General features: G+C 44.0%; 1 protein-coding gene across 1 annotated transcript in view; it reads right to left on the minus strand.

Annotated features, from left to right (window-relative positions):
- The window catches only part of ttyh3a (tweety family member 3a), a 33,412-nt gene that overhangs the window by 4,884 nt on the left and 16,485 nt on the right, over positions 1–12,043 (minus strand). The window contains exons 8-13 of the mRNA XM_080776352.1: positions 11,709–11,764; positions 10,505–10,597; positions 8,851–8,943; positions 7,231–7,367; positions 4,292–4,468; positions 2,223–2,307 (exon numbers count right to left, since the gene is read on the minus strand). Coding sequence (XP_080632478.1) covers positions 2,223–2,307; positions 4,292–4,468; positions 7,231–7,367; positions 8,851–8,943; positions 10,505–10,597; positions 11,709–11,764 — 641 coding nt within the window. The remainder of the gene's footprint in view (positions 1–2,222; positions 2,308–4,291; positions 4,469–7,230; positions 7,368–8,850; positions 8,944–10,504; positions 10,598–11,708; positions 11,765–12,043) is intronic.

Below are 12,043 nucleotides of genomic sequence, written 5' to 3' on the forward strand. Positions count from 1 at the left end.
ACCCAGCCGGGGGTCTTGGAAATGCTTGATCGAGAACAGTTTTATCTTTGTATGTTACATTATAAAAATACCTATATACACCTATAAACCTTTCAAACTAACTAGAGTACTATTATTATAGCCTTATTAATCAGGCTATATGATTATAGCGATTCATATTCAAAAGTGGGTTGGTTATGTTATTCCGCCGGATTCCAGCACAACAACCTTTTGTAACGGTGTGTGTACAAAATACAAATGTATAATTTAAAGACCGATACCAAGTCAAACTCCTTGTTCGTGACTTACTCGGTAAACAAAAGGCATTTCCGATTCTTTCACACACTGGACACGCAATGTCACTTGCAAACCCCCTCCCACCAATTCCAGTTAAAAACAATCCTCACAGGGACTGTTGCCAAAGTTCAGCTTGAGGGCTTCCCGGTACTGAGGTTGAATTGTTTGTGCACTCAAGGGCCATGGACACGCCTCACTCAGGGCAGATGTTCATATGTTCCTCCTAAAAAGCTGTGGTGACTGGTGAGGGACAATCCTCGATTTATACTTGGTTGCACGCCAGTGTCGCGCGCACACACAGAAAAAAAGCAGATTTACTGGTTTGCAGATCAGCCATTTTCAGTACCGCGGCAGGACACACAGACGTGAAACCAAGCATACGTCAGGCTTAAGGGAAACATGCAGCCCGGGGCCACAGGGAACACACATCAGGTGGCACACTAGCAAGGGTCAAGACACAGTGAGAGAGAGAGGCCCAACAGACTCTGGTTGTATGTGGACTGTGGAGTGGACAGGAGGGTGGAGTGGAGCCGGGGGGGTCTTGGGGAGCGGCACAGTACACAGGGAGGAGGAATAGGCCAGCAAGTGGAGGTGTTGCAGGCATGTTTAGTACCTGTTTCACACGATGAGAGAGGCTACCAAAACGATCTTGAACTCTTCGAGGGCTTTAATTGCCAGCCGATGTGGCTGTCACTGTCCATGGGAGTCAAATACAACTGGAAGGGTGTGCAAGAGAGAGAGAGAGAACAACGACAAAGAGAAGAGTATGTAGAGAAGATAGACAGGGCGGCGTCTCGGGCTCCCTGGCGGACGCACAGAGATGATACCAGGGAAGGGAAAGAGTCTCCAGAGGGGCTCAGGCAAGAGGTTTTGTGTCAGGGAACAGTCAGTGTTATGGTTGAGGTCCATTCACAACACACACAGCCTAGTAAAACACTGCACTAAGACCATCTTGAAATCAGGCTGAAGAAACAAACGCAACACCTCCAAAAGAAAAAGGGTTTTCAAATTGGTCCACGGCAGTTAATCAACAACAGCATCAATGAATTGAATTTAAATGTTGTTAGGGTAGATTGTATTTTAACCACTTAAGCCCTATTTTCTAATTAACATACAGTGTGATGGACTGATGGTGTCGTGCAGCATTAAATAGCCCATCTACAAGCTTTCAACGTGTTGTTGCGAACTTGCGAGCTTGTAGTTCTACATTGTTTTTACATTATGCCTACAACAGGGATGCCTGGTTGAACGCTGTATGTATATCACTGTATGTTCCAGTGAACATTCTAAAGAATGAATGTGGTTAAAATGTGCATATGTAACAATTTACCGCTAACATTTGGATGACACCCATTGTTTTTATTTTGTTTTGATCCATTAAAACTGGGAAAGCATCCGTGTCATTCTTTATTTATTTTTACGTTGGCTGTCCAGCAATAGCAGATGCAAGCTTACATCTGCTATTATTTATTTCTTTGAACATTTTTGAAAGCGATACGGCATTTGTAGAATCGGCCTCAGGTCTTAAGAGAGGCAGCAACAACTTGAGATAAGGGCGCATGTTATACACTTCTGTAAATGTCACTGATGAGTCTAGGACTAAAATCAAGCAGCGTTATTTCAACCACTAAATATTTTACCACAGAAAGTTCGTCCTGAAGGCTGAAGTTGACTAAAACCTTTCTGTCACATGAACCACTTAAGTCCTATATAATTTGCCGACGAATAGTGAAAATACTGCATGTGCAAGCCCACGACACGCAACACTGTTGCTTGTCGTTTAAATGATAATTGTTTTGCCTCTAATAATGACATGTGCTGTGACGTGACATGGAGTGCAGGGCTGTGCTTCGCTACAATCCTCGCCACGGACGGCCTTCCAAATGACCCCAGCAAGGTGTTTCCGTTCAGCGAGACAAGCTTTCCTGGGAGCGTTTTCCACTTACCGAGGGGGGAGGGGACTCTCTCTCTTGGACTATCAGAGGGGTGTTCTCACAGCGCGCCGGGTTCTGGAAGTTGGCGTTCTGATTCCTGTAGGGGTGAAAATGTATACATCATGTCAGTACATGCGGCATATAAAATGTACATGATGTCAGTACACGGCATGGGAGCGGAGGCGAAAGACGCAAATCCCTCATCCAGCTGACCTAAAAATGCACGGCATGAGCCTCGTAATCATATATACACCCATGCATGAATTTTACAGTTCTTAATTAAACATTGCATACAGTCAATTGCTAAGCCACCATTCCCATCATATCGATGCCGTAGCGTCCAGACATGGCAGAGTGACCCGGCCCCCTACCCATTAGCCCATTAAGACCTGAACGCATCTGTGTCACCTTAGCTTTGAACCACTTCATCCATTATTTTAAACTTTAGCTGTTGGAAAATTGCAGTTCTACAAGCTCATAGCACGGCACTGAGTGCTGTGCTACGAGCTTGTAGATCTGCTATCTTTTCTAAATCGTGAAAACATGTTCAAAATCTTTGAATATAATATTCTTTCACAGCAAACATTTTTAACTAAAATCTCCACTTCTGGGGACGACGACGACCCTGGAACAACACATTTTCAGATGAGGGTCAGCGGTCCACTGATGAAAACTGTCATGACATGATTTAGTTCAGAAGACATTTGTAGAACCTGGTCTGGGGTCTAAATGGGTTAGTGTTCCTAATCCCGATGTTCATTCATAAGGCTGCTGGCGTTGGTTTTCAAAGGCCCCTGCAGCTGGACGCCAACAGCTGCATGTGTCAGCCACTACTCTCACTCTCTCTGAGAGAAGCCAGCTCCTCTCCGGGGACTCTTAAACTCTGACTGAAGCAACAGCGCTCCATCACATCACGGCGTCTCACATTCCTCGTCTCCCCACGAAAAGCCCGACTCTAGAGTCCAAACAGTGTGCGGGGGAAAAAAACGGTATCATCTCACACACTTCCAAGTCCTTCCCATACCACCTCCTAAGTCCTAAGACTCCGGGAGCCAGTTGCTTCAATTATGTTTTAGTCAAGCCATTTAAGCTATAACCAGGCTAAGGTTTAGTGTGAAAGGTAGACGCCTCCTTCGGCTCTGGGGCGTCTGTATTCAAGTTAGGGCGAGCTTCCGCGTTGGTGCTTTCGTGTAGCCAGACAACTATTCCACAATCTCCGAATGCTATATAGAGTCTGGAACTACAGCTCCCGAAATCAGAGTAAGGAAGCTGCCATTTCCGTTCACGAAAAGCTTTCCTGCTAAGCGACAAGCTATATATGCTTAGATGATTTCTATTTATGTTAGGATAAATGTGCGCGACTGTAAAGACGAAACGGAAGTGGCGAGGAGGCTCCACTTCCGCTTTATAGTTTACTCATGACTGCTCTTCCGTTGCTCCAAGACTGTATGATGAAAGCTTTTGGAAATTGCGAGAGGCAACAGTCTGGTAACGAGACTAGTGCTTTACAGAAGCTTCCGTGTGCGTCACAGAGCGGACGTTCGGTAGGCCAATCAGAGGCTATGTAGAGTGGCAGCGTGGCATCCGCCCTCACGCCGATACAGGTCGCTCCAATGAAGTGCAGCGGCCATTGAGGCATCCATTGTTGACGGGCGCTGTCCCCTCCCATGCCCAGCTTTGAGTGTTTGTTTAAACACAAAAAATGTAAGACAAAAGTGAGGGCGGCGTGATTGGGTGGGAGACATTGGTTGAGAACGCGATGATGTATGATGACGCCCCTCACTTCACACGGGTGTTGTTTTTGGAGGGCGCTAGCCCCTCCTGTGTCCTGTTTTGAGGGTTGTGTGTAAAACACAAACATTGTCCTAACACAAACATTAAATGCCACTGAAATTTTTGAGCGTTTGTGAAAAAACAAACATTACGTCGTAAGCACAAACGTTGAAGACGAAGGTGAGGACGATGATAAGAGCGCCCCTCACTTCACACACACACACACACACACACACACACACAGGTGTGATGTTTGTAATGTTATATCTGTGGTACCGGCGAGGCGTTTTGGAGCTGCCGTGACTTACATGTACTCTGTGACGGGTGCGTTGCTGACTGTGTGCGCGGCGGCGGGGATGCTGGTCTCGCTGCCGTAGCTGCTGCCACAGCTGTACATGCTGGGCATGTGGACGCGGTACAGGTTGTCCTGGTTCTGTCTGCCTCCGTGGGGGGCGATGGACTCGTCCTCGCTGTCCTCCTCGGCCCTGCAACCAAACAAATGACACACCAGCGTTGATTTCGTCGGCTAAAACTAAGACGGAAAATGTTCGTCGACTACCTTTTTGAGTGGTGCAACCACTCCTAGGAACAGCAATGTCCGTGTTCACCTATGTGGCGTTAATGTGTGTGTTAATGTGACTATGAGCACCACTCAGTGGGGGGGGGGGGGGGGGGGCAAGTGTAAAAACTGTCATATTTAGTTGACTAAAACTAGACTAACACTAAAACATTCCAGGTGACTAAAATGTGACTGAAACTAAATGAAAACTTGAATAATAATGACTATGACTAATACTAAAATCTAAATTTGCTGCCAAAAACACTGACACACACACACACACACACGCACACACACCACCACCACCACCACCAGGGGGACCCCCACTCACATAAGAGCAGCACAATGATAATGATAATACCACACATGGTGTCGTTTTTTGTAGCTATTCGTGGTTCTATTGAGTTTCATCTGTATGTGTTCTATGGGTTTTGGGATATTCAACGCTTCCACTGTGCTTTACCATTTAAACACCATTCATAGACTACGGCCCGCCAGTGATCTATACTCCCCTTTCCCTCTACATCACACCAGCTTTCTGAAAACAGCAGAGCTCGAGCTTGTAAAACTGAGCAGAAAGTGCGCCCGTTATGAGATGCCCAGAAGACAGAGACGGTCGGGTAGCCGGGGGTTCATGTGGTTAATGCGAAGGGAACAAAGAATGTAAAAATAGACTCATATATATGTAATTGCTTCTGCGTAAATGCCCCAGTTGTGCCACTTCAGACTTCACAGTGCATGCATTGGTTCACTGTGAGGTACAGCTTGTGCTCGAGGGCCATGCAGGCACAAGGCTCTGCTGTATGACTGAGACGGGGCCGATGGAACGGTGTATGAAGCACTGTGACATTAAGAAGGAAAAGATAAAGACAATGCAAATAACAAAGGCTGAAAAAGCCTAGCACAAACCCATGGTGCAACAACGAGGCCGATATCAAGGAGGCTGTCTCCCTCTAGTGTTCAGCACACCCCCGGGTGTTTCAGCAGCATAACTAACCCATGACATCATAGAGTTGCATTCACTGCAGCATAAAGCACAATTTTACCCCGCTGTTCAAAGGAAAATCCGACGTTTGATGTTAGAGCTATAATTCATGAACTAAATAGATTTGACATTGATCTTTTAACATTAGGGGAACATCTTTACAATAACCCACTATCTAGACTAGAGGCTGGAAATCCATTTGGGGTTGAACAATAATTTAATTTATTGATTGTAATTTAAATAAATGTCATATTTCAAGGTATACACTTTCAGACACACAGGATGTTGGTGTGCAGTGTTGAGTAGTAAGGGGCATTTGCTCCGTTGCTTGACGACAGGAAACTCCAGCTGAGATGGAAGTCGAGACCCGGTGTTTAGGAGTGCTTATTGTGTTAATTACACAGCAGTGAACCACTTTCCTCACAGAACGTTGTGCTAATCTTATCCGCCGTCAATGTAGTCCGGCAGCCGGGCTTTTTTTTTATTGGCCTAAAATATTGTCTATAATACATTACATTCATGAATCCACTTGCTGACCGGCTGTCTGTATTGAGCAATTTGTTTTATAGGGGTTTATATGTGATCCTACCATTAAAATCCTATATAAAAGGCAAAATGTCATTATGGTCAGCAAGTGGATTCATGAATGTATGTATATACTATATAGACAATATATTTTAGGCCAATAAAAAAAAAAGACTATATACCAAATTTACCACTTTAAACAAAAAAAAGCCTGTCGGCTGCTGGACTAATGGGAGAAGTAAAATGGGATAGATTTCATCTAAAGTATTGCTGCACACAAAGTGACACCAGCGTTGCAGGCAACGGCTGCGATAGATTCAGGGCAGCTTTTCACTATTAAGGGGGCCTAACAGGAAGCAATCTATTTGAGGACGCAGCTGGAGTCTCCTGGCCATGTCCCAGTGGTAAACTCAGACAGTCCCCCCCCCACCCACCCAAAAAATGAAGCACGTTTTAAGGTTGCTAGATGCATTCCTCAAGCACGGAATAACATCTTTGTGATATACCATCTGTTTCAACATCTCGGCCTTCCTTTGTTCCATGTCATGTAAACAAAGAACAGTTGTACAGAAGAGGGAAATGATCCAATTATACAAATATGATACATCATTGTTTGACAGGCTCATTTAGTTGAATTACTTCTGAATTATTTCTCGATGTGTGCAAACCGACTAAACGTAAACGCAGCAGCTCAAAAGTGGCTGAGTGGATCCTGCGTATTATGACGACAGCCTATGGTAGGTAGAAGGTGTCTAGCAGGCGGCGTTTCTCATCGTAGAGTCGCACACGAAAATGAGCAGTTTGCGTCGAATTGTGACATTGTAGATCAGCTACTGTTGGGCAGAAACTGATGCAGATTGATGATTTGTTTTTAATCTTATTTTTGTAACACCTGGTGTCAATGCCTAAGCTGTAAACCTGGGTGCTACTCTCCCTCTACCAACCTGTGGAGAGCCCCGAACTGTGCTCAGGCTTCCCTTAATGCACGAGGAGTGAGCCAGGGACCTTCTAGCTGTGAGGCGACAGCGCTACAGAATTACGCCCCTATGTTTTCCTTTCACACACACACACACACACACACACACACACACACACACACACACACACACACACACACACACACACACACACACACACACACACACACACAGCATGTCCCGACAGAAGGTGTGACTCACCTCTTGGCGCCCCAGGTGTGGGGCACGGCGCAGACGATGGAGCTGAACATCAGCGCGGTGATGAAGGAGAACAGGACCAGGTAGATGAGACCCTCCAGACCATCGTAGCACAGGCCTGTCATGGCCTGGACATAATCCTGAAACATCCAGAGGGGGGTGCACAATTATACTTAGTCGAAACCAAGGTGTCCCTCAACAAAACCTGCAGATATACAAACTCGCATAGCTTGTAATTCTATGATTTTCAGGAACAATGGAATATGAAATAGGTATTACACAGAATTGTATCGATGACAATGATTTCATAGAAGAATAGTCTATATTCAAAAAAGGTTTTAATTAGCATATATACTACGGAACAAAAAAGGCCTAATGGAGCTCTCGACAATTACCCATTAGGGCTGCAACTACCGATTATTTTCTTAGTGATAATTCTTTCGCTTTCTTATCTCTTCGTATTTCCAACAAATCGATTAACCACTTAAGCCATATTTTAAACTTTGTTTCACAGCAGAGAAAATATCAGATCTAGCTTACAGATCAGATATTGTGACTACGGGTATTTTAGAGTGGGGCAACCACTCCTAGAACCAGCAATCTCCGTCCGTCCATCCCCATGTCTGTCTGTATGTTTAGGGTACCAACAGGGGGCGCTGTTGCACCACTCACTTCAGACAGGTCTGATTTTTTTTTATTCGTAGAAATCTTTTACCTAGAATGAAGTGCTCTAGGGATCGATTAATAATGTATTATTTTATTAAATGAACTATTTCACCCATAGAGCCTATGTTGAAATGTGCTCAAGCTATAGATGGAGAGAAAAACAATGCTTGCCACAGTGTGCACATTGCCTCGCTCTGCAGCGCCGGGACCAAAACACATCCAGTAGGCTGCTGCAATTCTTATGCAACAATTAATGAGCTCTAGCGTAGCGTAAGTAGACTGGAGGAGAGGCAGGGTCGATTGTACACGGTCAAAAGTTAAATTCACATTCCAGATTTTACAGTGTGGGCACTGTTCGTTTGCACTTTGCAGGCAATGCAAACCAGTCTATTAATGTCCTACAATCAGCCTCTCAAAGGGTGCATAGCCAGCATAGTTGATTTGACCGCAGCTGGAGCTCATGTACAGTACAGGAAAGCAATTGTTATCGACGTTGACACGTGCGGTTGATTGAACTGCAGCATTCGCATAGGCGTTGGGTCACGTCACACAACCGGAACCACAACTATCTCATTTAGCTCAAAGCGTACAGCATAGATAACAGACAGACAATTGACTCGCAGACCCTATGCCTGTATCCCAAACAGTCCCATTTTCCACGAGTAAATAACCCTTTATATTTCGTTTGTTTTTAATTTGTATAACTTTTTTTTTTTTTTACAAACAAAAATGTCACAATTTTTCACAACTTAAATATTATTAAACTTTGAAGAAGTAGTGAAAATAGCAGAGCAGCCATTTTCACTAGTTTGGGTCCCAGGGAGCAGAAACGTTTTGGAAACAACCACTACTGTACGATATACCATGACACAGACATCATGCTGCTGCTCACCATGTGTAGGCTCCGACAGTCTACTGTACGATATACCATGACACAGACATCATGCTGCTGCTCACCATGTGTAGGCTCCGACAGTCCACCAGGGCCGTCAGCTGATGCAGGCTGATCTCTGTGCTGTTCAACACTCCCTGGATCTCTAACAGTTTGCCCTACAAGAGAAGAGGTTTAATCATTAGTTTATTTTATTTTAACCTTTATTTAACCAGTAAAAAACACATTGACGGGAACTGGCCAAGAGGCAGAAATAAAATGACACATCAATGCTACATTGTACATGTCACAATTACAGAACAGCAACACTTTGAGCAACACCTCAAAGTACCTATGAAATATATACAACAAATCACCAAAGTGCTAATCTTTTAATATATATTTAATATATCCCGCCGTATGAACGTGTTGCTCGCTGAAAACACAAACTTGAAAGAACAGTTTTTTTTTTTTTACGGTGAGCGACGCCACCATAAGAGTATAAATGATACTTGGGGCTTGTATACTTGTGGAACTGTACAAATGGAAGTCCCTCTGCTGCAGAAAACCCCTCTTTCTCCTTCCCCAATATCATTCCAGCTGTACACACGTGCGTGACGACCTGATATGAATGTTTTCATGCACTCAGCACGTTTGTCTGTGTGTGGCCACACCAGTGAAGTATAAAGTAACGCCCTCCCTCCATTCTCTCTCTTCCATTCCAAAATGTCAGCCCTCATTTGTCCCTCGGTGCACCCAGTGGAAGGACTGCTCGCTGGGGGGACAATGCCGCGGTGTTCGTTGCATTGACACCGGCCAGTGACAGCAGCATCCAAATGGAGATAATGCAACGGCCCAGGTGCGCCGTCACTGTCAGCAGGCCTTTATGTGGAGCCCAGGTGCACATCACCTCTCTGCAAGTCAGTGCTTTGAGCTCTATTCACTGGACAGATTGAGTCAATACAAATCACAAAAGTACACAGTAAAATGCTCAGTGTAAATAAACAAATGGTGTCTTTAGTTGTTACTGGGGAGTTTGTCAAATGCATTAGTTGCGCACACCTGAAATTATTATGACGCAACTCCTAATATTTGCGAGATCCACAATAATTTCTCCATTGAATTATACATATTGCACAGAGAAGTCTTAGTCACTTTTAGTACAAAAACAAAGCAGATTGTGCCAGTAAATAACTGTTTTTTTTTAAATATATATATATGTCTACGGATTGAATTTATTTGAATTAAGAATGTAAACTTGATCTGGAGATCCAGATTTGGATCTTCAAAGAGTAAAATGGTCAGAAGTTTTAGGGATGGGGAGAGGGTTGAATTGGCAACCTTTGGATGACCCACCCACCCACGGCAACTACAGCACTGCACTCTGAGGGCTCTATTTTTGTCCTTTGTGCCTGAACTACTTTGCCCCTTTTTATATTTTTTTATATCTTTTTACTATTTTTGGATTTTTAAAATTGATATTTAAAATAGCCAATCTACAAGCTCACAACGTGTCGATGTAGAGGGATAAGGTGTGAGGTGTAAAATGGTGTAAAATGGATAAATCGACACTGAGTGAGTATTTTACTGTGTACACTGTGGCCTATGGCAGGGTACAGTGTATATAGTGTGTGCATGTGTTGCCAAAGCTCCCCTAAATGTTTGTCATTTTCTGGAAGGAAGTGGCTGGAGGAGGGTATCCTATACTATACAGACGTTATAAGTGGTGTTGGAACAGACCTTGGTTTGAACGTATTCTCTCGTGGCAGAGCGCAGCAGCTCAGACACGTCATCCTGCATCTCCACTAATGCTTTGTGGCTCCCAGAAAGCCTCTGAAAACGGTCACACACACACACACACACACACACACACACACACACACACACACACACACACACACACACACACACACACACACACACACACACACACACACACACACACACACACACACACACACACACACACACACACACACACACACACACACACACACACACACACACACACACACACACACACACACACACACACACACACACACACACACACACATATATATAAAGCACCCTGTCCTATACAGACATAAAGTAACAGTAATAGTACCGCACGGGACAGGGGCAGCCCAGAGCACTCCAGCATTTCATTAATTCATGTGGAGTGGAAAAAGGAAAGTAAACTGTTGTATTACAATCAAGTCTCGGTGGATGTAACCTTAACCCATTTTGACCCGATTTGGAAAAAAAAATCTTCTGAAATAATATATATTCAAAGATTTGTGCCGCATCTTTACGATTAAAACAAAATGGCAGACCTACAAGCTCGTAGCGCGCCACTCGGTGGCGCGCTATGAGCTTGTAGATCTGCTATTTGTCAACAGCTAAAGTATAACATAATGCTTAAAACACCAAAAGGGGTTAAAGCCTCGTTTTATTTTGGTATAACGTAAAAGAAATGTAGGCATGTTGCTCTGACGCATTACTGTCTTTCCTGTGAATGTGTGGTGATGACACGTGTTCGCTTCCGGTTTCCTGCTGGCAGACTGTTCAAGTATTGTACTCTCTCTCTGACAAAACATTCCTCCGCTCCAACGGGAGTGAGTCACAGTACTGCGTCTCTTGTGACTCATTAAGAGTCAGATCATAAATAAGCAAGAGGATAGGTCCGGTGCATCATCTCCACCTACATAACAGCATAAAGCTCCATTTATGCTTGGATGCACGATGAAAATAGCCGATCTATAAGCTATTATACACGTTATTTTCATTATGCGACACTGGCGTGCTTTCAAGCATGAATCAGGCTTTAATCTTTCATGTCTTGCCCAGACGGAAATGTCTCTAGCTAGCTTGGGGAGAAAAACAGATTGAGATAATGACTTAAACGTTGAGGGCATACTGTAGGTTTGCAACCAATTTAGTTCCATGTGCTTACAGTACATACCTGCTGAAAGGGGTTGATTTGATCCATATTGCAGCCGAGATAATACTGAAGATTATCTGTGAATGAAAAGGACAACGCAAGTAAAATCAGAAAATGTGAAAAAAATAAGAAATCACACAAAAATGAAAACCGTCAATACTGGAAATGATGCGATCATGGTTTACCTATTCCATCGTTACTATGACATATGAAAGTAGACCCAATGACATGCAATGCAAATTAAACGGAACTATGCAACCGTTAGAATGTGGTTTAACTGCTCGAGGCGCATCTATACGCAGTGAGGTAGTGAAACTGCTATGTCAGGGGCCAAGACAGGCAGGGTGACAGTTTGC

The sequence above is a fragment of the Protomyctophum bolini genome (assembly GCF_963924005.1).
Source record: "Protomyctophum bolini genome assembly, chromosome: 11".
Taxonomy (NCBI): domain Eukaryota; kingdom Metazoa; phylum Chordata; class Actinopteri; order Myctophiformes; family Myctophidae; genus Protomyctophum; species Protomyctophum bolini.